Genomic DNA, 24,036 nt, shown 5'->3' with positions numbered 1-24,036 from the left:
TTGAGTGTGTGTGAAGCGGGGTGGAAGGTGGCAAGTGTTGAGGAGCCAAGGGTGGCCGAGACGGTTGTGATGGCGCCGGCTGAAGCCTGTCCGGGGTTTTGGGAGGAGGTGTAGGCAGGTGTCTCCTTGGGGAGGTGGGCAAGAGGGGAGCGGTGGCGGGGTGTGGAGAGCCCTGTTTGGAGCAGGGCTTGGAGTCGGTGTGGGGTGGAGGTGTTTTCCCCGCGCCCCAGAGCCCCGTTGGTGTGCTTGTGAGAGGAGAGGCATCGGCAGGGTTTTTGCAAGAGGTCTTTATTGTGTGTGGAATAAATAGATGGAAGGCGTTGTCCGAATAAATAAATAAACAAACAAACAAACAAGTAAATAAATAACTAAATAAATAAAGACAGTTGTATAACTAGGGGGTGGGTGACTGGAGGCGGAGGGTGCCGCGGCTCTTGCCGTGGGAGAGGAGAGGCGAGAGGTGGGAGGCGGGTGTGGGTGGGTGGTGGAGAAGTGTTGTTGGGTCCGCGTGGGTTGTTGGGGGTGGTTGTTCTAAGCGCAGATGGTGCGGGTGAGGTTGTGGAGGCGTTGGAAAGAGGCGCGAGCTTCGAGGCGGACGTGGTCCCAGGCGCAGGCGCTGTGGTTGTGGGCGTGGAGGAAGTGTTGGATGCGTCTGAAGTACTTGCTGATGGCGAGGGTGGCGTTGCGAGGCCCTTGGCCTTGGAAGAGCGTGGCGTTGTGTGCGAGGCATTGGTGGAGCTGCTGGCTGTGGTGGTGGAGGTTGTTGAGGAGGCGATGGCGTGCCTGGTCGTCCCAGTGTTGGGGGATGGTGTGGCTGCTGAGGGCGGCGAAGAGGTTGTGGAGGATGTGTCTGGCGACGGCAGCGGCTTGCTGTGGTTGGTGGGTGTGGAGGAGGGTGTCGGGGAAGGGGAAGAGGGGCTGTTGGTGTTGGCAGGGCTGCGTGGGTGCGGGAGCCATGCGTCGGAGGATGTTGAGGCTGTCCCAGGGGAAGGTGGTGTGGCAGGGAGGCAGGTGGCGGCAGGCGAGGGTGGTGGCGAGAGCCGTGAGGAGGAGCAGGAGCGTCGGGGCGCCGTGGGGCAGGCGGGTGTGGGGTGTTGCGGGCGCAGGCATGGTGGGTGGTGTTGGTCAGGAGGCTGATGAGGCTGGTTGGCGGTGCGGGTGGCGTGTGTGCTTGGTGTGGTGGCGGGTGGGCGTCTTTATGCGGTGCCGGGGCTTTTGCTTCCTCGCTTTCCGGTTGCGAGTTTCCAGCTGTCATTTTTGGTTTTGCCTGGTGGTCTCGGGGAAGTGCGTTGTTGGGCTGTTGGGTGCGTAGGGAGGGCGGTGGCGGTGTGTTGTGGGGAGGGAGGAGGTTGGCTGTAGGGGTTGATTTTTGGGATGGGAAAGCGGTGGGGCCGAGCCCGTGGGGTGAGCTGTGGCGGGGTTTGCCTGTGGTGCCTCTGCGAATTCTGGGGCTGAAGTTTCCCGTGGTCTTTTCCGTGTGGTGGGGCGGTGTTGGTTGTGGTGTGTTTTCCTTTCACTTGTGGCTGGGCTTTGTTTTCCTCTTGGCTGGGCTTTCCTTTTCGTGTTGGGCAGGGTTGTGAAGCGATGTCAGCTGGGGGAGGCTGGGGAGCCCCCGGCTGGAGGGATGGTGGCCAGCGGGGGTGGCAGCGGCGGCTGTCGAGGAAGCGGCTGTGGGTGCAGGCAGTGGTGTAGCCTTGGCTGTGTTGGTGGCTGGAGCTGCCGCAGCTGCTGTGCTGGACGGTGGTGAGAGTGGGGAGGAAAGGCTTGAGGAAAGGGAGGAGGAGAAAGGGAAGAGTTTTTGTCCTCCTCGTGCCCCGGTGGCTGCTGCTGGGTTGTGTCCCTGGCTGTGGTGGCAGGCGTGTGCCCCGGTGGCGGGGGGTCTTGTTGTGTTTTCTCTGCCTGCTTGCCTGAGGTGGCTGGAGAGCAAAGAAGAAAGTGTGTCCCCCTCCTCCCCGTAAGCCAAGGGCCTTGGGTTTGGGATGGCCTGAGGCCCGGGGTGCCTGGAAGGAGGGGTGTGCAAGAGTGCGTGGAGGGGAAGCTGAGGCAGGGGATGTAGCTGTGGGGCTGTAGTGGGAGGAGGAGGTGGAGGGTGGACTGGGTGAGGTTTTCAGGTGCCTTCCAAGAGCAAGGACGGTGGTGTGGTTGTGGGATGGACGCTGGCAGGTGCTTTCTCCAAGCTTTCGGAGCAGGGGAAGGGCGTGTGTGGTTGTGGTGTCGGGAAGGTGGTGTCGGGCCGGGGACCACCACGGTCTTGCGAGGCAAGGTTGTGTTGGTGGGTGGTGTGCTTGGGGTGCTGGCTGGTGCGTGATGCTTTGGCGTCCCTCGGGGCGGTGAGGGCAGGAGGTGGGCTGATGTTGGAGGCGTATGGCTGGAGCAACACGGCGTGTTGGCCGAGACCAGTTGGTGGTGCAAGGAGTTTGGCAGGAGCGCGAGGGGAGGGTTGTGGCGAAAAGCGCCTGAAGTGGCAAGAGTAGCCCGAGCGAGCCTGATGCAAGCGATTGGCCGATGGAGTGTTTTGGGTTGGGCGAGGCCTTTCACGGAATTGTCGGAATTGGAAGGGACCTCTAGAGATGGTCTAGTCCATCTCCCCTGCTAGAGCAGGGTTGCCTCGAGCGCGTTGCTGAGGGCTGCATCCAGGCGGGTGTTGAAGATCTCCCGCGAAGGGGACTGCACGGCGTCCCCGGGCAGCCTGTTCCGGTGCTCTGTCACCCTCACCTCGCTGGGAAGTTTTTCCTCATATTTGAGTGGGCCTTCCCCTGTTCCGGCTTGTGCCCGTTGCCCCTCGTCCCGTCACTGGGAAGCGCTGAAAAGAGCCTGGCTCCATCGGCCTTCGGCCCACCCTTGGGATAGTCGTAAGCATGAATAAGGACTCCCCTCAGCCTTCTCTTCTGCAGGCTGAAGAGTCCCAGCTCTCTCCGCCTTTCCTCGTAAGGGAGACGCTCCAATCCCTTGATGATCTGTGTTGCCCTACGCTGGACTCTGTCCAGCAGTTCCCTGTCTCTCTTGAACCGGGGAGCCCGGAACTGGATGCAGTATTCCAGTTGTGGCCTGAGCAGTGCAGAGTCGAGGGGGAGAATGACCTCCCTCGACCTACTGGCCACACTCTTCCCGATGCAGCCCAGGGTTCCGTTGGCCCTCTCGGCGAGAAGGGCACATTGCTGGCTCGTGGCTAGTTTCCTATCTACCGGGCCCCCCAGATCCTTCTCCTCCGAACTGCTTTGCAGCAGGTCCACCCCTAACCTGCACTGGTGCCTTTCAAGGTCATCTGGTCCGAGCCCCCAGCAACGAGCAGAGACCCGTTCAACTAGATGGGGCTCCTGAGAGCCCCCCCGAGACACGCGACCTTGAGTGTTTGCAGGGCTGGGGCATCTCCAGCCTCTCTGAGCAGCCAGTGTTTCAGCAGCGTCATGGTAACGATGGCTTCCTGGTACGGGGCCTGAAGGTACCCTCTCTTGGTTTCAAACCGTTCCCCCTTGTGCTGTGGCTACAGGCGCTACTAAAAAGTCTGTCCCCATCTTTGGTCTTCCAAGCGCCTGTGAAGTATTTGTTGAAAGGGCGCAAGAAGGTCTCCCCAGAGGCTTCTCTTCTTCTCCCGGCGGAAGAAGGGCATCTGTCTCTCGGGCTGTCGCGTGGGAGAGGTGTTCCGTGGCGGGGATGGTGTTTGTGGCCCTCCTGTGGAGCCGCCGCGAGAGGTGGGTGTCCTTGTCCTGAGGCCTGCGGAGCTGCTGTTGAGTGTGTGTGAAGCGGGGTGGAAGGTGGCAAGTGTTGAGGAGCCAAGGGTGGCCGAGACGGTTGTGATGGCGCCGGCTGAAGCCTGTCCGGGGTTTTGGGAGGAGGTGTAGGCAGGTGTCTCCTTGGGGAGGTGGGCAAGAGGGGAGCGGTGGCGGGGTGTGGAGAGCCCTGTTTGGAGCAGGGCTTGGAGTCGGTGTGGAGTGGAGGTGTTTTCCCCGCGCCCCAGAGCCCCGTTGGTGTGCTTGTGAGAGGAGAGGCATCGGCAGGGTTTTTGCAAGAGGTCTTTATTGTGTGTGGAATAAATAGATGGAAGGCGTTGTCCGAATAAATAAATAAACAAACAAACAAACAAGTAAATAAATAAATAAATAAATAAAGACAGTTGTATAACTAGGGGGTGGGTGACTGGAGGCGGAGGGTGCCGCGGCTCTTGCCGTGGGAGAGGAGAGGCGAGAGGTGGGAGGCGGGTGTGGGTGGGTGGTGGAGAAGTGTTGTTGGGTCCGCGTGGGTTGTTGGGGGTGGTTGTTCTAAGCGCAGATGGTGCGGGTGAGGTTGTGGAGGCGTTGGAAAGAGGCGCGAGCTTCGAGGCGGACGTGGTCCCAGGCGCAGGCGCTGTGGTTGTGGGCGTGGAGGAAGTGTTGGATGCGTCTGAAGTACTTGCTGATGGCGAGGGTGGCGTTGCGAGGCCCTTGGCCTTGGAAGAGCGTGGCGTTGTGTGCGAGGCATTGGTGGAGCTGCTGGCTGTGGTGGTGGAGGTTGTTGAGGAGGCGATGGCGTGCCTGGTCGTCCCAGTGTTGGGGGATGGTGTGGCTGCTGAGGGCGGCGAAGAGGTTGTGGAGGATGTGTCTGGCGACGGCAGCGGCTTGCTGTGGTTGGTGGGTGTGGAGGAGGGTGTCGGGGAAGGGGAAGAGGGGCTGTTGGTGTTGGCAGGGCTGCGTGGGTGCGGGAGCCATGCGTCGGAGGATGTTGAGGCTGTCCCAGGGGAAGGTGGTGTGGCAGGGAGGCAGGTGGCGGCAGGCGAGGGTGGTGGCGAGAGCCGTGAGGAGGAGCAGGAGCGTCGGGGCGCCGTGGGGCAGGCGGGTGTGGGGTGTTGCGGGCGCAGGCATGGTGGGTGGTGTTGGTCAGGAGGCTGGTGAGGCTGGTTGGCGGTGCGGGTGGCGTGTGTGCTTGGTGTGGTGGCGGGTGGGCGTCTTTATGCGGTGCCGGGGCTTTTGCTTCCTCGCTTTCCGGTTGCGAGTTTCCAGCTGTCATTTTTGGTTTTGCCTGGTGGTCTCGGGGAAGTGCGTTGTTGGGCTGTTGGGTGCGTAGGGAGGGCGGTGGCGGTGTGTTGTGGGGAGGGAGGAGGTTGGCTGTAGGGGTTGATTTTTGGGATGGGAAAGCGGTGGGGCCGAGCCCGTGGGGTGAGCTGTGGCGGGGTTTGCCTGTGGTGCCTCTGCGAATTCTGGGGCTGAAGTTTCCCGTGGTCTTTTCCGTGTGGTGGGGCGGTGTTGGTTGTGGTGTGTTTTCCTTTCACTTGTGGCTGGGCTTTGTTTTCCTCTTGGCTGGGCTTTCCTTTTCGTGTTGGGCAGGGTTGTGAAGCGATGTCAGCTGGGGGAGGCTGGGGAGCCCCCGGCTGGAGGGATGGTGGCCAGCAGGGGTGGCAGCGGCGGCTGTCGAGGAAGCGGCTGTGGGTGCAGGCAGTGGTGTAGCCTTGGCTGTGTTGGTGGCTGGAGCTGCCGCAGCTGCTGTGCTGGACGGTGGTGAGAGTGGGGAGGAAAGGCTTGAGGAAAGGGAGGAGGAGAAAGGGAAGAGTTTTTGTCCTCCTCGTGCCCCGGTGGCTGCTGCTGGGTTGTGTCCCTGGCTGTGGTGGCAGGCGTGTGCCCCGGTGGCGGGGGGTCTTGTTGTGTTTTCTCTGCCTGCTTGCCTGAGGTGGCTGGAGAGCAAAGAAGAAAGTGTGTCCCCCTCCTCCCCGTAAGCCAAGGGCCTTGGGTTTGGGATGGCCTGAGGCCCGGGGTGCCTGGAAGGAGGGGTGTGCAAGAGTGCGTGGAGGGGAAGCTGAGGCAGGGGATGTAGCTGTGGGGCTGTAGTGGGAGGAGGAGGTGGAGGGTGGACTGGGTGAGGTTTTCAGGTGCCTTCCAAGAGCAAGGACGGTGGTGTGGTTGTGGGATGGACGCTGGCAGGTGCTTTCTCCAAGCGTTCGGAGCAGGGGAAGGGCGTGTGTGGTTGTGGTGTCGGGAAGGTGGTGTCGGGCCGGGGACCACCACGGTCTTGCGAGGCAAGGTTGTGTTGGTGGGTGGTGTGCTTGGGGTGCTGGCTGGTGCGTGATGCTTTGGCGTCCCTCGGGGCGGTGAGGGCAGGAGGTGGGCTGATGTTGGAGGCGTATGGCTGGAGCAACACGGCGTGTTGGCCGAGACCAGTTGGTGGTGCAAGGAGTTTGGCAGGAGCGCGAGGGGAGGGTTGTGGCGAAAAGCGCCTGAAGTGGCAAGAGTAGCCCGAGCGAGCCTGATGCAAGCGATTGGCCGATGGAGTGTTTTGGGTTGGGCGAGGCCTTTCACGGAATTGTCGGAATTGGAAGGGACCTCTAGAGATGGTCTAGTCCATCTCCCCTGCTAGAGCAGGGTTGCCTCGAGCGCGTTGCTGAGGGCTGCATCCAGGCGGGTGTTGAAGATCTCCCGCGAAGGGGACTGCACGGCGTCCCCGGGCAGCCTGTTCCGGTGCTCTGTCACCCTCACCTCGCTGGGAAGTTTTTCCTCATATTTGAGTGGGCCTTCCCCTGTTCCGGCTTGTGCCCGTTGCCCCTCGTCCCGTCACTGGGAAGCGCTGAAAAGAGCCTGGCTCCATCGGCCTTCGGCCCACCCTTGGGATAGTCGTAAGCATGAATAAGGACTCCCCTCAGCCTTCTCTTCTGCAGGCTGAAGAGTCCCAGCTCTCTCCGCCTTTCCTCGTAAGGGAGACGCTCCAATCCCTTGATGATCTGTGTTGCCCTACGCTGGACTCTGTCCAGCAGTTCCCTGTCTCTCTTGAACCGGGGAGCCCGGAACTGGATGCAGTATTCCAGTTGTGGCCTGAGCAGTGCAGAGTCGAGGGGGAGAATGACCTCCCTCGACCTACTGGCCACACTCTTCCCGATGCAGCCCAGGGTTCCGTTGGCCCTCTCGGCGAGAAGGGCACATTGCTGGCTCGTGGCTAGTTTCCTATCTACCGGGCCCCCCAGATCCTTCTCCTCCGAACTGCTTTGCAGCAGGTCCACCCCTAACCTGCACTGGTGCCTTTCAAGGTCATCTGGTCCGAGCCCCCAGCAACGAGCAGAGACCCGTTCAACTAGATGGGGCTCCTGAGAGCCCCCCCGAGACACGCGACCTTGAGTGTTTGCAGGGCTGGGGCATCTCCAGCCTCTCTGAGCAGCCAGTGTTTCAGCAGCGTCATGGTAACGATGGCTTCCTGGTACGGGGCCTGAAGGTACCCTCTCTTGGTTTCAAACCGTTCCCCCTTGTGCTGTGGCTACAGGCGCTACTAAAAAGTCTGTCCCCATCTTTGGTCTTCCAAGCGCCTGTGAAGTATTTGTTGAAAGGGCGCAAGAAGGTCTCCCCAGAGGCTTCTCTTCTTCTCCCGGCAGAAGAAGGGCATCTGTCTCTCGGGCTGTCGCGTGGGAGAGGTGTTCCGTGGCGGGGATGGTGTTTGTGGCCCTCCTGTGGAGCCGCCGCGAGAGGTGGGTGTCCTTGTCCTGAGGCCTGCGGAGCTGCTGTTGAGTGTGTGTGAAGCGGGGTGGAAGGTGGCAAGTGTTGAGGAGCCAAGGGTGGCCGAGACGGTTGTGATGGCGCCGGCTGAAGCCTGCCCGGGGTTTTGGGAGGAGGTGTAGGCAGGTGTCTCCTTGGGGAGGTGGGCAAGAGGGGAGCGGTGGCGGGGTGTGGAGAGCCCTGTTTGGAGCAGGGCTTGGAGTCGGTGTGGGGTGGAGGTGTTTTCCCCGCGCCCCAGAGCCCCGTTGGTGTGCTTGTGAGAGGAGAGGCATCGGCAGGGTTTTTGCAAGAGGTCTTTATTGTGTGTGGAATAAATAGATGGAAGGCGTTGTCCGAATAAATAAACAAACAAACAAACAAACAAGTAAATAAATAAATAAATAAATAAATAAATAAAGACAGTTGTATAACTAGGGGGTGGGTGACTGGAGGCGGAGGGTGCCGCGGCTCTTGCCGTGGGAGAGGAGAGGCGAGAGGTGGGAGGCGGGTGTGGGTGGGTGGTGGAGAAGTGTTGTTGGGTCCGCGTGGGTTGTTGGGGGTGGTTGTTCTAAGCGCAGATGGTGCGGGTGAGGTTGTGGAGGCGTTGGAAAGAGGCGCGAGCTTCGAGGCGGACGTGGTCCCAGGCGCAGGCGCTGTGGTTGTGGGCGTGGAGGAAGTGTTGGATGCGTCTGAAGTACTTGCTGATGGCGAGGGTGGCGTTGCGAGGCCCTTGGCCTTGGAAGAGCGTGGCGTTGTGTGCGAGGCATTGGTGGAGCTGCTGGCTGTGGTGGTGGAGGTTGTTGAGGAGGCGATGGCGTGCCTGGTCGTCCCAGTGTTGGGGGATGGTGTGGCTGCTGAGGGCGGCGAAGAGGTTGTGGAGGATGTGTCTGGCGACGGCAGCGGCTTGCTGTGGTTGGTGGGTGTGGAGGAGGGTGTCGGGGAAGGGGAAGAGGGGCTGTTGGTGTTGGCAGGGCTGCGTGGGTGCGGGAGCCATGCGTCGGAGGATGTTGAGGCTGTCCCAGGGGAAGGTGGTGTGGCAGGGAGGCAGGTGGCGGCAGGCGAGGGTGGTGGCGAGAGCCGTGAGGAGGAGCAGGAGCGTCGGGGCGCCGTGGGGCAGGCGGGTGTGGGGTGTTGCGGGCGCAGGCATGGTGGGTGGTGTTGGTCAGGAGGCTGGTGAGGCTGGTTGGCGGTGCGGGTGGCGTGTGTGCTTGGTGTGGTGGCGGGTGGGCGTCTTTATGCGGTGCCGGGGCTTTTGCTTCCTCGCTTTCCGGTTGCGAGTTTCCAGCTGTCATTTTTGGTTTTGCCTGGTGGTCTCGGGGAAGTGCGTTGTTGGGCTGTTGGGTGCGTAGGGAGGGCGGTGGCGGTGTGTTGTGGGGAGGGAGGAGGTTGGCTGTAGGGGTTGATTTTTGGGATGGGAAAGCGGTGGGGCCGAGCCCGTGGGGTGAGCTGTGGCGGGGTTTGCCTGTGGTGCCTCTGCGAATTCTGGGGCTGAAGTTTCCCGTGGTCTTTTCCGTGTGGTGGGGCGGTGTTGGTTGTGGTGTGTTTTCCTTTCACTTGTGGCTGGGCTTTGTTTTCCTCTTGGCTGGGCTTTCCTTTTCGTGTTGGGCAGGGTTGTGAAGCGATGTCAGCTGGGGGAGGCTGGGGAGCCCCCGGCTGGAGGGATGGTGGCCAGCGGGGGTGGCAGCGGCGGCTGTCGAGGAAGCGGCTGTGGGTGCAGGCAGTGGTGTAGCCTTGGCTGTGTTGGTGGCTGGAGCTGCCGCAGCTGCTGTGCTGGACGGTGGTGAGAGTGGGGAGGAAAGGCTTGAGGAAAGGGAGGAGGAGAAAGGGAAGAGTTTTTGTCCTCCTCGTGCCCCGGTGGCTGCTGCTGGGTTGTGTCCCTGGCTGTGGTGGCAGGCGTGTGCCCCGGTGGCGGGGGGTCTTGTTGTGTTTTCTCTGCCTGCTTGCCTGAGGTGGCTGGAGAGCAAAGAAGAAAGTGTGTCCCCCTCCTCCCCGTAAGCCAAGGGCCTTGGGTTTGGGATGGCCTGAGGCCCGGGGTGCCTGGAAGGAGGGGTGTGCAAGAGTGCGTGGAGGGGAAGCTGAGGCAGGGGATGTAGCTGTGGGGCTGTAGTGGGAGGAGGAGGTGGAGGGTGGACTGGGTGAGGTTTTCAGGTGCCTTCCAAGAGCAAGGACGGTGGTGTGGTTGTGGGATGGACGCTGGCAGGTGCTTTCTCCAAGCTTTCGGAGCAGGGGAAGGGCGTGTGTGGTTGTGGTGTCGGGAAGGTGGTGTCGGGCCGGGGACCACCACGGTCTTGCGAGGCAAGGTTGTGTTGGTGGGTGGTGTGCTTGGGGTGCTGGCTGGTGCGTGATGCTTTGGCGTCCCTCGGGGCGGTGAGGGCAGGAGGTGGGCTGATGTTGGAGGCGTATGGCTGGAGCAACACGGCGTGTTGGCCGAGACCAGTTGGTGGTGCAAGGAGTTTGGCAGGAGCGCGAGGGGAGGGTTGTGGCGAAAAGCGCCTGAAGTGGCAAGAGTAGCCCGAGCGAGCCTGATGCAAGCGATTGGCCGATGGAGTGTTTTGGGTTGGGCGAGGCCTTTCACGGAATTGTCGGAATTGGAAGGGACCTCTAGAGATGGTCTAGTCCATCTCCCCTGCTAGAGCAGGGTTGCCTCGAGCGCGTTGCTGAGGGCTGCATCCAGGCGGGTGTTGAAGATCTCCCGCGAAGGGGACTGCACGGCGTCCCCGGGCAGCCTGTTCCGGTGCTCTGTCACCCTCACCTCGCTGGGAAGTTTTTCCTCATATTTGAGTGGGCCTTCCCCTGTTCCGGCTTGTGCCCGTTGCCCCTCGTCCCGTCACTGGGAAGCGCTGAAAAGAGCCTGGCTCCATCGGCCTTCGGCCCACCCTTGGGATAGTCGTAAGCATGAATAAGGACTCCCCTCAGCCTTCTCTTCTGCAGGCTGAAGAGTCCCAGCTCTCTCCGCCTTTCCTCGTAAGGGAGACGCTCCAATCCCTTGATGATCTGTGTTGCCCTACGCTGGACTCTGTCCAGCAGTTCCCTGTCTCTCTTGAACCGGGGAGCCCGGAACTGGATGCAGTATTCCAGTTGTGGCCTGAGCAGTGCAGAGTCGAGGGGGAGAATGACCTCCCTCGACCTACTGGCCACACTCTTCCCGATGCAGCCCAGGGTTCCGTTGGCCCTCTCGGCAAGAAGGGCACATTGCTGGCTCGTGGCTAGTTTCCTATCTACCGGGCCCCCCAGATCCTTCTCCTCCGAACTGCTTTGCAGCAGGTCCACCCCTAACCTGCACTGGTGCCTTTCAAGGTCATCTGGTCCGAGCCCCCAGCAACGAGCAGAGACCCGTTCAACTAGATGGGGCTCCTGAGAGCCCCCCGTGAGACACGCGACCTTGAGTGTTTGCAGGGCTGGGGCATCTCCAGCCTCTCTGAGCAGCCAGTGTTTCAGCAGCGTCATGGTAACGATGGCTTCCTGGTACGGGGCCTGAAGGTACCCTCTCTTGGTTTCAAACCGTTCCCCCTTGTGCTGTGGCTACAGGCGCTACTAAAAAGTCTGTCCCCATCTTTGGTCTTCCAAGCGCCTGTGAAGTATTTGTTGAAAGGGCGCAAGAAGGTCTCCCCAGAGGCTTCTCTTCTTCTCCCGGCGGAAGAAGGGCATCTGTCTCTCGGGCTGTCGCGTGGGAGAGGTGTTCCGTGGCGGGGATGGTGTTTGTGGCCCTCCTGTGGAGCCGCCGCGAGAGGTGGGTGTCCTTGTCCTGAGGCCTGCGGAGCTGCTGTTGAGTGTGTGTGAAGCGGGGTGGAAGGTGGCAAGTGTTGAGGAGCCAAGGGTGGCCGAGACGGTTGTGATGGCGCCGGCTGAAGCCTGCCCGGGGTTTTGGGAGGAGGTGTAGGCAGGTGTCTCCTTGGGGAGGTGGGCAAGAGGGGAGCGGTGGCGGGGTGTGGAGAGCCCTGTTTGGAGCAGGGCTTGGAGTCGGTGTGGAGTGGAGGTGTTTTCCCCGCGCCCCAGAGCCCCGTTGGTGTGCTTGTGAGAGGAGAGGCATCGGCAGGGTTTTTGCAAGAGGTCTTTATTGTGTGTGGAATAAATAGATGGAAGGCGTTGTCCGAATAAATAAATAAACAAACAAACAAACAAGTAAATAAATAAATAAATAAATAAATAAAGACAGTTGTATAACTAGGGGGTGGGTGACTGGAGGCGGAGGGTGCCGCGGCTCTTGCCGTGGGAGAGGAGAGGCGAGAGGTGGGAGGCGGGTGTGGGTGGGTGGTGGAGAAGTGTTGTTGGGTCCGCGTGGGTTGTTGGGGGTGGTTGTTCTAAGCGCAGATGGTGCGGGTGAGGTTGTGGAGGCGTTGGAAAGAGGCGCGAGCTTCGAGGCGGATGTGGTCCCAGGCGCAGGCGCTGTGGTTGTGGGCGTGGAGGAAGTGTTGGATGCGTCTGAAGTACTTGCTGATGGCGAGGGTGGCGTTGCGAGGCCCTTGGCCTTGGAAGAGCGTGGCGTTGTGTGCGAGGCATTGGTGGAGCTGCTGGCTGTGGTGGTGGAGGTTGTTGAGGAGGCGATGGCGTGCCTGGTCGTCCCAGTGTTGGGGGATGGTGTGGCTGCTGAGGGCGGCGAAGAGGTTGTGGAGGATGTGTCTGGCGACGGCAGCGGCTTGCTGTGGTTGGTGGGTGTGGAGGAGGGTGTCGGGGAAGGGGAAGAGGGGCTGTTGGTGTTGGCAGGGCTGCGTGGGTGCGGGAGCCATGCGTCGGAGGATGTTGAGGCTGTCCCAGGGGAAGGTGGTGTGGCAGGGAGGCAGGTGGCGGCAGGCGAGGGTGGTGGCGAGAGCCGTGAGGAGGAGCAGGAGCGTCGGGGCGCCGTGGGGCAGGCGGGTGTGGGGTGTTGCGGGCGCAGGCATGGTGGGTGGTGTTGGTCAGGAGGCTGGTGAGGCTGGTTGGCGGTGCGGGTGGCGTGTGTGCTTGGTGTGGTGGCGGGTGGGCGTCTTTATGCGGTGCCGGGGCTTTTGCTTCCTCGCTTTCCGGTTGCGAGTTTCCAGCTGTCATTTTTGGTTTTGCCTGGTGGTCTCGGGGAAGTGCGTTGTTGGGCTGTTGGGTGCGTAGGGAGGGCGGTGGCGGTGTGTTGTGGGGAGGGAGGAGGTTGGCTGTAGGGGTTGATTTTTGGGATGGGAAAGCGGTGGGGCCGAGCCCGTGGGGTGAGCTGTGGCGGGGTTTGCCTGTGGTGCCTCTGCGAATTCTGGGGCTGAAGTTTCCCGTGGTCTTTTCCGTGTGGTGGGGCGGTGTTGGTTGTGGTGTGTTTTCCTTTCACTTGTGGCTGGGCTTTGTTTTCCTCTTGGCTGGGCTTTCCTTTTCGTGTTGGGCAGGGTTGTGAAGCGATGTCAGCTGGGGGAGGCTGGGGAGCCCCCGGCTGGAGGGATGGTGGCCAGCAGGGGTGGCAGCGGCGGCTGTCGAGGAAGCGGCTGTGGGTGCAGGCAGTGGTGTAGCCTTGGCTGTGTTGGTGGCTGGAGCTGCCGCAGCTGCTGTGCTGGACGGTGGTGAGAGTGGGGAGGAAAGGCTTGAGGAAAGGGAGGAGGAGAAAGGGAAGAGTTTTTGTCCTCCTCGTGCCCCGGTGGCTGCTGCTGGGTTGTGTCCCTGGCTGTGGTGGCAGGCGTGTGCCCCGGTGGCGGGGGGTCTTGTTGTGTTTTCTCTGCCTGCTTGCCTGAGGTGGCTGGAGAGCAAAGAAGAAAGTGTGTCCCCCTCCTCCCCGTAAGCCAAGGGCCTTGGGTTTGGGATGGCCTGAGGCCCGGGGTGCCTGGAAGGAGGGGTGTGCAAGAGTGCGTGGAGGGGAAGCTGAGGCAGGGGATGTAGCTGTGGGGCTGTAGTGGGAGGAGGAGGTGGAGGGTGGACTGGGTGAGGTTTTCAGGTGCCTTCCAAGAGCAAGGACGGTGGTGTGGTTGTGGGATGGACGCTGGCAGGTGCTTTCTCCAAGCGTTCGGAGCAGGGGAAGGGCGTGTGTGGTTGTGGTGTCGGGAAGGTGGTGTCGGGCCGGGGACCACCACGGTCTTGCGAGGCAAGGTTGTGTTGGTGGGTGGTGTGCTTGGGGTGCTGGCTGGTGCGTGATGCTTTGGCGTCCCTCGGGGCGGTGAGGGCAGGAGGTGGGCTGATGTTGGAGGCGTATGGCTGGAGCAACACGGCGTGTTGGCCGAGACCAGTTGGTGGTGCAAGGAGTTTGGCAGGAGCGCGAGGGGAGGGTTGTGGCGAAAAGCGCCTGAAGTGGCAAGAGTAGCCCGAGCGAGCCTGATGCAAGCGATTGGCCGATGGAGTGTTTTGGGTTGGGCGAGGCCTTTCACGGAATTGTCGGAATTGGAAGGGACCTCTAGAGATGGTCTAGTCCATCTCCCCTGCTAGAGCAGGGTTGCCTTGAGCGCGTTGCTGAGGGCTGCATCCAGGCGGGTGTTGAAGATCTCCCGCGAAGGGGACTGCACGGCGTCCCCGGGCAGCCTGTTCCGGTGCTCTGTCACCCTCACCTCGCTGGGAAGTTTTTCCTCATATTTGAGTGGGCCTTCCCCTGTTCCGGCTTGTGCCCGTTGCCCCTCGTCCCGTCACTGGGAAGCGCTGAAAAGAGCCTGGCTCCATCGGCCTTCGGCCCACCCTTGGGATAGTCGTAAGCATGAATAAGGACTCCCCTCAGCCTTCTCTTCTGCAGGCTGAAGAGTCCCAGCTCTCTCCGCCTTTCCTCGTAAGGGAGACGCTCCAATCCCTTGATGATCTGTGTTGCCCTACGCTGGACTCTGTCCAGCAGTTCCCTGTCTCTCTTGAACCGGGGAGCCCGGAACTGGATGCAGTATTCCAGTTGTGGCCTGAGCAGTGCAGAGTCGAGGGGGAGAATGACCTCCCTCGACCTACTGGCCACACTCTTCCCGATGCAGCCCAGGGTTCCGTTGGCCCTCTCGGCGAGAAGGGCACATTGCTGGCTCGTGGCTAGTTTCCTATCTACCGGGCCCCCCAGATCCTTCTCCTCCGAACTGCTTTGCAGCAGGTCCACCCCTAACCTGCACTGGTGCCTTTCAAGGTCATCTGGTCCGAGCCCCCAGCAACGAGCGGAGACCCGTTCAACTAGATGGGGCTCCTGAGAGCCCCCCCGAGACACGCGACCTTGAGTGTTTGCAGGGCTGGGGCATCTCCAGCCTCTCTGAGCAGCCAGTGTTTCAGCAGCGTCATGGTAACGATGGCTTCCTGGTACGGGGCCTGAAGGTACCCTCTCTTGGTTTCAAACCGTTCCCCCTTGTGCTGTGGCTACAGGCGCTACTAAAAAGTCTGTCCCCATCTTTGGTCTTCCAAGCGCCTGTGAAGTATTTGTTGAAAGGGCGCAAGAAGGTCTCCCCAGAGGCTTCTCTTCTTCTCCCGGCGGAAGAAGGGCATCTGTCTCTCGGGCTGTCGCGTGGGAGAGGTGTTCCGTGGCGGGGATGGTGTTTGTGGCCCTCCTGTGGAGCCGCCGCGAGAGGTGGGTGTCCTTGTCCTGAGGCCTGCGGAGCTGCTGTTGAGTGTGTGTGAAGCGGGGTGGAAGGTGGCAAGTGTTGAGGAGCCAAGGGTGGCCGAGACGGTTGTGATGGCGCCGGCTGAAGCCTGTCCGGGGTTTTGGGAGGAGGTGTAGGCAGGTGTCTCCTTGGGGAGGTGGGCAAGAGGGGAGCGGTGGCGGGGTGTGGAGAGCCCTGTTTGGAGCAGGGCTTGGAGTCGGTGTGGAGTGGAGGTGTTTTCCCCGCGCCCCAGAGCCCCGTTGGTGTGCTTGTGAGAGGAGAGGCATCGGCAGGGTTTTTGCAAGAGGTCTTTATTGTGTGTGGAATAAATAGATGGAAGGCGTTGTCCGAATAAATAAACAAACAAACAAACAAACAAGTAAATAAATAAATAAATAAATAAATAAATACAGTTGTATAACTAGGGGGTGGGTGACTGGAGGCGGAGGGTGCCGCGGCTCTTGCCGTGGGAGAGGAGAGGCGAGAGGTGGGAGGCGGGTGTGGGTGGGTGGTGGAGAAGTGTTGTTGGGTCCGCGTGGGTTGTTGGGGGTGGTTGTTCTAAGCGCAGATGGTGCGGGTGAGGTTGTGGAGGCGTTGGAAAGAGGCGCGAGCTTCGAGGCGGACGTGGTCCCAGGCGCAGGCGCTGTGGTTGTGGGCGTGGAGGAAGTGTTGGATGCGTCTGAAGTACTTGCTGATGGCGAGGGTGGCGTTGCGAGGCCCTTGGCCTTGGAAGAGCGTGGCGTTGTGTGCGAGGCATTGGTGGAGCTGCTGGCTGTGGTGGTGGAGGTTGTTGAGGAGGCGATGGCGTGCCTGGTCGTCCCAGTGTTGGGGGATGGTGTGGCTGCTGAGGGCGGCGAAGAGGTTGTGGAGGATGTGTCTGGCGACGGCAGCGGCTTGCTGTGGTTGGTGGGTGTGGAGGAGGGTGTCGGGGAAGGGGAAGAGGGGCTGTTGGTGTTGGCAGGGCTGCGTGGGTGCGGGAGCCATGCGTCGGAGGATGTTGAGGCTGTCCCAGGGGAAGGTGGTGTGGCAGGGAGGCAGGTGGCGGCAGGCGAGGGTGGTGGCGAGAGCCGTGAGGAGGAGCAGGAGCGTCGGGGCGCCGTGGGGCAGGCGGGTGTGGGGTGTTGCGGGCGCAGGCATGGTGGGTGGTGTTGGTCAGGAGGCTGGTGAGGCTGGTTGGCGGTGCGGGTGGCGTGTGTGCTTGGTGTGGTGGCGGGTGGGCGTCTTTATGCGGTGCCGGGGCTTTTGCTTCCTCGCTTTCCGGTTGCGAGTTTCCAGCTGTCATTTTTGGTTTTGCCTGGTGGTCTCGGGGAAGTGCGTTGTTGGGCTGTTGGGTGCGTAGGGAGGGCGGTGGCGGTGTGTTGTGGGGAGGGAGGAGGTTGGCTGTAGGGGTTGATTTTTGGGATGGGAAAGCGGTGGGGCCGAGCCCGTGGGGTGAGCTGTGGCGGGGTTTGCCTGTGGTGCCTCTGCGAATTCTGGGGCTGAAGTTTCCCGTGGTCTTTTCCGTGTGGTGGGGCGGTGTTGGTTGTGGTGTGTTTTCCTTTCACTTGTGGCTGGGCTTTGTTTTCCTCTTGGCTGGGCTTTCCTTTTCGTGTTGGGCAGGGTTGTGAAGCGATGTCAGCTGGGGGAGGCTGGGGAGCCCCCGGCTGGAGGGATGGTGGCCAGCGGGGGTGGCAGCGGCGGCTGTCGAGGAAGCGGCTGTGGGTGCAGGCAGTGGTGTAGCCTTGGCTGTGTTGGTGGCTGGAGCTGCCGCAGCTGCTGTGCTGGACGGTGGTGAGAGTGGGGAGGAAAGGCTTGAGGAAAGGGAGGAGGAGAAAGGGAAGAGTTTTTGTCCTCCTCGTGCCCCGGTGGCTGCTGCTGGGTTGTGCCCCTGGCTGTGGTGGCAGGCGTGTGCCCCGGTGGCGGGGGGTCTTGTTGTGTTTTCTCTGCCTGCTTGCCTGAGGTGGCTGGAGAGCAAAGAAGAAAGTGTGTCCCCCTCCTCCCCGTAAGCCAAGGGCCTTGGGTTTGGGATGGCCTGAGGCCCGGGGTGCCTGGAAGGAGGGGTGTGCAAGAGTGCGTGGAGGGGAAGCTGAGGCAGGGGATGTAGCTGTGGGGCTGTAGTGGGAGGAGGAGGTGGAGGGTGGACTGGGTGAGGTTTTCAGGTGCCTTCCAAGAGCAAGGACGGTGGTGTGGTTGTGGGATGGACGCTGGCAGGTGCTTTCTCCAAGCGTTCGGAGCAGGGGAAGGGCGTGTGTGGTTGTGGTGTCGGGAAGGTGGTGTCGGGCCGGGGACCACCACGGTCTTGCGAGGCAAGGTTGTGTTGGTGGGTGGTGTGCTTGGGGTGCTGGCTGGTGCGTGATGCTTTGGCGTCCCTCGGGGCGGTGAGGGCAGGAGGTGGGCTGATGTTGGAGGCGTATGGCTGGAGCAACACGGCGTGTTGGCCGAGACCAGTTGGTGGTGCAAGGAGTTTGGCAGGAGCGCGAGGGGAGGGTTGTGGCGAAAAGCGCCTGAAGTGGCAAGAGTAGCCCGAGCGAGCCTGATGCAAGCGATTGGCCGATGGAGTGTTTTGGGTTGGGCGAGGCCTTTCACGGAATTGTCGGAATTGGAAGGGACCTCTAGAGATGGTCTAGTCCATCTCCCCTGCTAGAGCAGGGTTGCCTTGAGCGCGTTGCTGAGGGCTGCATCCAGGCGGGTGTTGAAGATCTCCCGCGAAGGGGACTGCACGGCGTCCCCGGGCAGCCTGTTCCGGTGCTCTGTCACCCTCACCTCGCTGGGAAGTTTTTCCTCATATTTGAGTGGGCCTTCCCCTGTTCCGGCTTGTGCCCGTTGCCCCTCGTCCCGTCACTGGGAAGCGCTGAAAAGAGCCTGGCTCCATCGGCCTTCGGCCCACCCTTGGGATAGTCGTAAGCATGAATAAGGACTCCCCTCAGCCTTCTCTTCTGCAGGCTGAAGAGTCCCAGCTCTCTCCGCCTTTCCTCGTAAGGGAGACGCTCCAATCCCTTGATGATCTGTGTTGCCCTACGCTGGACTCTGTCCAGCAGTTCCCTGTCTCTCTTGAACCGGGGAGCCCGGAACTGGATGCAGTATTCCAGTTGTGGCCTGAGCAGTGCAGAGTCGAGGGGGAGAATGACCTCCCTCGACCTACTGGCCACACTCTTCCCGATGCAGCCCAGGGTTCCGTTGGCCCTCTCGGCGAGAAGGGCACATTGCTGGCTCGTGGCTAGTTTCCTATCTACCGGGCCCCCCAGATCCTTCTCCTCCGAACTGCTTTGCAGCAGGTCCACCCCTAACCTGCACTGGTGCCTTTCAAGGTCATCTGGTCCGAGCCCCCAGCAACGAGCGGAGACCCGTTCAACTAGATGGGGCTCCTGAGAGCCCCCCCTGAGACACGCGACCTTGAGTGTTTGCAGGGCTGGGGCATCTCCAGCCTCTCTGAGCAGCCAGTGTTTCAGCAGCGTCATGGTAACGATGGCTTCCTGGTACGGGGCCTGAAGGTACCCTCTCTTGGTTTCAAACCGTTCCCCCTTGTGCTGTGGCTACAGGCGCTACTAAAAAGTCTGTCCCCATCTTTGGTCTTCCAAGCGCCTGTGAAGTATTTGTTGAAAGGGCGCAAGAAGGTCTCCCCAGAGGCTTCTCTTCTTCTCCCGGCGGAAGAAGGGCATCTGTCTCTCGGGCTGTCGCGTGGGAGAGGTGTTCCGTGGCGGGGATGGTGTTTGTGGCCCTCCTGTGGAGCCGCCGCGAGAGGTGGGTGTCCTTGTCCTGAGGCCTGCGGAGCTGCTGTTGAGTGTGTGTGAAGCGGGGTGGAAGGTGGCAAGTGTTGAGGAGCCAAGGGTGGCCGAGACGGTTGTGATGGCGCCGGCTGAAGCCTGCCCGGGGTTTTGGGAGGAGGTGTAGGCAGGTGTCTCCTTGGGGAGGTGGGCAAGAGGGGAGCGGTGGCGGGGTGTGGAGAGCCCTGTTTGGAGCAGGGCTTGGAGTCGGTGTGGGGTGGAGGTGTTTTCCCCGCGCCCCAGAGCCCCGTTGGTGTGCTTGTGAGAGGAGAGGCATCGGCAGGGTTTTTGCAAGAGGTCTTTATTGTGTGTGGAATAAATAGATGGAAGGCGTTGTCCGAGTAAATAAATAAACAAACAAACAAACAAGTAAATAAATAAATAAATAAATAAATAAAGACAGTTGTATAACTAGGGGGTGGGTGACTGGAGGCGGAGGGTGCCGCGGCTCTTGCCGTGGGAGAGGAGAGGCGAGAGGTGGGAGGCGGGTGTGGGTGGGTGGTGGAGAAGTGTTGTTGGGTCCGCGTGGGTTGTTGGGGGTGGTTGTTCTAAGCGCAGATGGTGCGGGTGAGGTTGTGGAGGCGTTGGAAAGAGGCGCGAGCTTCGAGGCGGACGTGGTCCCAGGCGCAGGCGCTGTGGTTGTGGGCGTGGAGGAAGTGTTGGATGCGTCTGAAGTACTTGCTGATGGCGAGGGTGGCGTTGCGAGGCCCTTGGCCTTGGAAGAGCGTGGCGTTGTGTGCGAGGCATTGGTGGAGCTGCTGGCTGTGGTGGTGGAGGTTGTTGAGGAGGCGATGGCGTGCCTGGTCGTCCCAGTGTTGGGGGATGGTGTGGCTGCTGAGGGCGGCGAAGAGGTTGTGGAGGATGTGTCTGGCGACGGCAGCGGCTTGCTGTGGTTGGTGGGTGTGGAGGAGGGTGTCGGGGAAGGGGAAGAGGGGCTGTTGGTGTTGGCAGGGCTGCGTGGGTGCGGGAGCCATGCGTCGGAGGATGTTGAGGCTGTCCCAGGGGAAGGTGGTGTGGCAGGGAGGCAGGTGGCGGCAGGCGAGGGTGGTGGCGAGAGCCGTGAGGAGGAGCAGGAGCGTCGGGGCGCCGTGGGGCAGGCGGGTGTGGGGTGTTGCGGGCGCAGGCATGGTGGGTGGTGTTGGTCAGGAGGCTGGTGAGGCTGGTTGGCGGTGCGGGTGGCGTGTGTGCTTGGTGTGGTGGCGGGTGGGCGTCTTTATGCGGTGCCGGGGCTTTTGCTTCCTCGCTTTCCGGTTGCGAGTTTCCAGCTGTCATTTTTGGTTTTGCCTGGTGGTCTCGGGGAGGTGCGTTGTTGGGCTGTTGGGTGCGTAGGGAGGGCGGTGGCGGTGTGTTGTGGGGAGGGAGGAGGTTGGCTGTAGGGGTTGATTTTTGGGATGGGAAAGCGGTGGGGCCGAGCCCGTGGGGTGAGCTGTGGCGGGGTTTGCCTGTGGTGCCTCTGCGAATTCTGGGGCTGAAGTTTCCCGTGGTCTTTTCCGTGTGGTGGGGCGGTGTTGGTTGTGGTGTGTTTTCCTTTCACTTGTGGCTGGGCTTTGTTTTCCTCTTGGCTGGGCTTTCCTTTTCGTGTTGGGCAGGGTTGTGAAGCGATGTCAGCTGGGGGAGGCTGGGGAGCCCCCGGCTGGAGGGATGGTGGCCAGCAGGGGTGGCAGCGGCGGCTGTCGAGGAAGCGGCTGTGGGTGCAGGCAGTGGTGTAGCCTTGGCTGTGTTGGTGGCTGGAGCTGCCGCAGCTGCTGTGCTGGACGGTGGTGAGAGTGGGGAGGAAAGGCTTGAGGAAAGGGAGGAGGAGAAAGGGAAGAGTTTTTGTCCTCCTCGTGCCCCGGTGGCTGCTGCTGGGTTGTGCCCCTGGCTGTGGTGGCAGGCGTGTGCCCCGGTGGCGGGGGGTCTTGTTGTGTTTTCTCTGCCTGCTTGCCTGAGGTGGCTGGAGAGCAAAGAAGAAAGTGTGTCCCCCTCCTCCCCGTAAGCCAAGGGCCTTGGGTTTGGGATGGCCTGAGGCCCGGGGTGCCTGGAAGGAGGGGTGTGCAAGAGTGCGTGGAGGGGAAGCTGAGGCAGGGGATGTAGCTGTGGGGCTGTAGTGGGAGGAGGAGGTGGAGGGTGGACTGGGTGAGGTTTTCAGGTGCCTTCCAAGAGCAAGGACGGTGGTGTGGTTGTGGGATGGACGCTGGCAGGTGCTTTCTCCAAGCGTTCGGAGCAGGGGAAGGGCGTGTGTGGTTGTGGTGTCGGGAAGGTGGTGTCGGGCCGGGGACCACCACGGTCTTGCGAGGCAAGGTTGTGTTGGTGGGTGGTGTGCTTGGGGTGCTGGCTGGTGCGTGATGCTTTGGCGTCCCTCGGGGCGGTGAGGGCAGGAGGTGGGCTGATGTTGGAGGCGTATGGCTGGAGCAACACGGCGTGTTGGCCGAGACCAGTTGGTGGTGCAAGGAGTTTGGCAGGAGCGCGAGGGGAGGGTTGTGGCGAAAAGCGCCTGAAGTGGCAAGAGTAGCCCGAGCGAGCCTGATGCAAGCGATTGGCCGATGGAGTGTTTTGGGTTGGGCGAGGCCTTTCACGGAATTGTCGGAATTGGAAGGGACCTCTAGAGATGGTCTAGTCCATCTCCCCTGCTAGAGCAGGGTTGCCTTGAGCGCGTTGCTGAGGGCTGCATCCAGGCGGGTGTTGAAGATCTCCCGCGAAGGGGACTGCACGGCGTCCCCGGGCAGCCTGTTCCGGTGCTCTGTCACCCTCACCTCGCTGGGAAGTTTTTCCTCATATTTGAGTGGGCCTTCCCCTGTTCCGGCTTGTGCCCGTTGCCCCTCGTCCCGTCACTGGGAAGCGCTGAAAAGAGCCTGGCTCCATCGGCCTTCGGCCCACCCTTGGGATAGTCGTAAGCATGAATAAGGACTCCCCTCAGCCTTCTCTTCTGCAGGCTGAAGAGTCCCAGCTCTCTCCGCCTTTCCTCGTAAGGGAGACGCTCCAATCCCTTGATGATCTGTGTTGCCCTACGCTGGACTCTGTCCAGCAGTTCCCTGTCTCTCTTGAACCGGGGAGCCCGGAACTGGATGCAGTATTCCAGTTGTGGCCTGAGCAGTGCAGAGTCGAGGGGGAGAATGACCTCCCTCGACCTACTGGCCACACTCTTCCCGATGCAGCCCAGGGTTCCGTTGGCCCTCTCGGCGAGAAGGGCACATTGCTGGCTCGTGGCTAGTTTCCTATCTACCGGGCCCCCCAGATCCTTCTCCTCCGAACTGCTTTGCAGCAGGTCCACCCCTAACCTGCACTGGTGCCTTTCAAGGTCATCTGGTCCGAGCCCCCAGCAACGAGCGGAGACCCGTTCAACTAGATGGGGCTCCTGAGAGCCCCCCCGAGACACGCGACCTTGAGTGTTTGCAGGGCTGGGGCATCTCCAGCCTCTCTGAGCAGCCAGTGTTTCAGCAGCGTCATGGTAACGATGGCTTCCTGGTACGGGGCCTGAAGGTACCCTCTCTTGGTTTCAAACCGTTCCCCCTTGTGCTGTGGCTACAGGCGCTACTAAAAAGTCTGTCCCCATCTTTGGTCTTCCAAGCGCCTGTGAAGTATTTGTTGAAAGGGCGCAAGAAGGTCTCCCCAGAGGCTTCTCTTCTTCTCCCGGCGGAAGAAGGGCATCTGTCTCTCGGGCTGTCGCGTGGGAGAGGTGTTCCGTGGCGGGGATGGTGTTTGTGGCCCTCCTGTGGAGCCGCCGCGAGAGGTGGGTGTCCTTGTCCTGAGGCCTGCGGAGCTGCTGTTGAGTGTGTGTGAAGCGGGGTGGAAGGTGGCAAGTGTTGAGGAGCCAAGGGTGGCCGAGACGGTTGTGATGGCGCCGGCTGAAGCCTGTCCGGGGTTTTGGGAGGAGGTGTAGGCAGGTGTCTCCTTGGGGAGGTGGGCAAGAGGGGAGCGGTGGCGGGGTGTGGAGAGCCCTGTTTGGAGCAGGGCTTGGAGTCGGTGTGGAGTGGAGGTGTTTTCCCCGCGCCCCAGAGCCCCGTTGGTGTGCTTGTGAGAGGAGAGGCATCGGCAGGGTTTTTGCAAGAGGTCTTTATTGTGTGTGGAATAAATAGATGGAAGGCGTTGTCCGAATAAATAAACAAACAAACAAACAAACAAGTAAATAAATAAATAAATAAATAAATAAATACAGTTGTATAACTAGGGGGTGGGTGACTGGAGGCGGAGGGTGCCGCGGCTCTTGCCGTGGGAGAGGAGAGGCGAGAGGTGGGAGGCGGGTGTGGGTGGGTGGTGGAGAAGTGTTGTTGGGTCCGCGTGGGTTGTTGGGGGTGGTTGTTCTAAGCGCAGATGGTGCGGGTGAGGTTGTGGAGGCGTTGGAAAGAGGCGCGAGCTTCGAGGCGGACGTGGTCCCAGGCGCAGGCGCTGTGGTTGTGGGCGTGGAGGAAGTGTTGGATGCGTCTGAAGTACTTGCTGATGGCGAGGGTGGCGTTGCGAGGCCCTTGGCCTTGGAAGAGCGTGGCGTTGTGTGCGAGGCATTGGTGGAGCTGCTGGCTGTGGTGGTGGAGGTTGTTGAGGAGGCGATGGCGTGCCTGGTCGTCCCAGTGTTGGGGGATGGTGTGGCTGCTGAGGGCGGCGAAGAGGTTGTGGAGGATGTGTCTGGCGACGGCAGCGGCTTGCTGTGGTTGGTGGGTGTGGAGGAGGGTGTCGGGGAAGGGGAAGAGGGGCTGTTGGTGTTGGCAGGGCTGCGTGGGTGCGGGAGCCATGCGTCGGAGGATGTTGAGGCTGTCCCAGGGGAAGGTGGTGTGGCAGGGAGGCAGGTGGCGGCAGGCGAGGGTGGTGGCGAGAGCCGTGAGGAGGAGCAGGAGCGTCGGGGCGCCGTGGGGCAGGCGGGTGTGGGGTGTTGCGGGCGCAGGCATGGTGGGTGGTGTTGGTCAGGAGGCTGGTGAGGCTGGTTGGCGGTGCGGGTGGCGTGTGTGCTTGGTGTGGTGGCGGGTGGGCGTCTTTATGCGGTGCCGGGGCTTTTGCTTCCTCGCTTTCCGGTTGCGAGTTTCCAGCTGTCATTTTTGGTTTTGCCTGGTGGTCTCGGGGAAGTGCGTTGTTGGGCTGTTGGGTGCGTAGGGAGGGCGGTGGCGGTGTGTTGTGGGGAGGGAGGAGGTTGGCTGTAGGGGTTGATTTTTGGGATGGGAAAGCGGTGGGGCCGAGCCCGTGGGGTGAGCTGTGGCGGGGTTTGCCTGTGGTGCCTCTGCGAATTCTGGGGCTGAAGTTTCCCGTGGTCTTTTCCGTGTGGTGGGGCGGTGTTGGTTGTGGTGTGTTTTCCTTTCACTTGTGGCTGGGCTTTGTTTTCCTCTTGGCTGGGCTTTCCTTTTCGTGTTGGGCAGGGTTGTGAAGCGATGTCAGCTGGGGGAGGCTGGGGAGCCCCCGGCTGGAGGGATGGTGGCCAGCGGGGGT

General features: G+C 61.4%; 8 protein-coding genes across 10 annotated transcripts in view; 1 reads left to right on the top strand and 7 right to left on the bottom strand.

The window, feature by feature from the left end:
- Nucleotides 1-24,036, top strand: part of UBAP2 (ubiquitin associated protein 2) — a 162,878-nt gene that overhangs the window by 116,938 nt on the left and 21,904 nt on the right. The gene's annotated exons all lie outside the window — the stretch shown is intronic.
- On the bottom strand, nt 532-1,110 carry LOC141477163 (interferon-like). Its single transcript, XM_074166247.1, has one exon. It carries the CDS (start codon nt 1,108-1,110, stop codon nt 532-534), a length of 579 nt encoding a protein of 192 aa, XP_074022348.1.
- On the bottom strand, nt 4,260-4,838 carry LOC141477162 (interferon-like). Its single transcript, XM_074166246.1, has one exon. The coding sequence runs from the start codon at nt 4,836-4,838 to the stop codon at nt 4,260-4,262; it is 579 nt and encodes a 192-aa protein (XP_074022347.1).
- Nucleotides 7,996-8,574, bottom strand: LOC141477161 (interferon-like). Its single transcript, XM_074166245.1, has one exon. The coding sequence runs from the start codon at nt 8,572-8,574 to the stop codon at nt 7,996-7,998; it is 579 nt and encodes a 192-aa protein (XP_074022346.1).
- On the bottom strand, nt 11,729-12,307 carry LOC141477160 (interferon-like). The gene has a single exon (XM_074166244.1). The coding sequence runs from the start codon at nt 12,305-12,307 to the stop codon at nt 11,729-11,731; it is 579 nt and encodes a 192-aa protein (XP_074022345.1).
- Nucleotides 15,461-16,039, bottom strand: LOC141477159 (interferon-like). Its single transcript, XM_074166243.1, has one exon. The coding sequence runs from the start codon at nt 16,037-16,039 to the stop codon at nt 15,461-15,463; it is 579 nt and encodes a 192-aa protein (XP_074022344.1).
- Nucleotides 19,194-19,772, bottom strand: LOC141477158 (interferon-like). The gene has a single exon (XM_074166242.1). It carries the CDS (start codon nt 19,770-19,772, stop codon nt 19,194-19,196), a length of 579 nt encoding a protein of 192 aa, XP_074022343.1.
- Nucleotides 22,926-23,504, bottom strand: LOC141477157 (interferon-like). The gene has a single exon (XM_074166241.1). It carries the CDS (start codon nt 23,502-23,504, stop codon nt 22,926-22,928), a length of 579 nt encoding a protein of 192 aa, XP_074022342.1.

The sequence above is a fragment of the Numenius arquata genome, chromosome Z (assembly GCF_964106895.1).
Source record: "Numenius arquata chromosome Z, bNumArq3.hap1.1, whole genome shotgun sequence".
In the NCBI taxonomy this organism is placed as follows: domain Eukaryota; kingdom Metazoa; phylum Chordata; class Aves; order Charadriiformes; family Scolopacidae; genus Numenius; species Numenius arquata.
This window is presented reverse-complemented; position numbering and strand designations above follow the sequence as displayed.

Coding starts and splice junctions, on each gene's coding strand:
- LOC141477157 (XM_074166241.1), bottom strand. CDS start 23,504: ATGCCTGCGCCCGCAACACCCCACACCCGCCTGCCCCACGGCGCCCCG.
- LOC141477162 (XM_074166246.1), bottom strand. CDS start 4,838: ATGCCTGCGCCCGCAACACCCCACACCCGCCTGCCCCACGGCGCCCCG.
- LOC141477158 (XM_074166242.1), bottom strand. CDS start 19,772: ATGCCTGCGCCCGCAACACCCCACACCCGCCTGCCCCACGGCGCCCCG.
- LOC141477160 (XM_074166244.1), bottom strand. CDS start 12,307: ATGCCTGCGCCCGCAACACCCCACACCCGCCTGCCCCACGGCGCCCCG.
- LOC141477161 (XM_074166245.1), bottom strand. CDS start 8,574: ATGCCTGCGCCCGCAACACCCCACACCCGCCTGCCCCACGGCGCCCCG.
- LOC141477159 (XM_074166243.1), bottom strand. CDS start 16,039: ATGCCTGCGCCCGCAACACCCCACACCCGCCTGCCCCACGGCGCCCCG.
- LOC141477163 (XM_074166247.1), bottom strand. CDS start 1,110: ATGCCTGCGCCCGCAACACCCCACACCCGCCTGCCCCACGGCGCCCCG.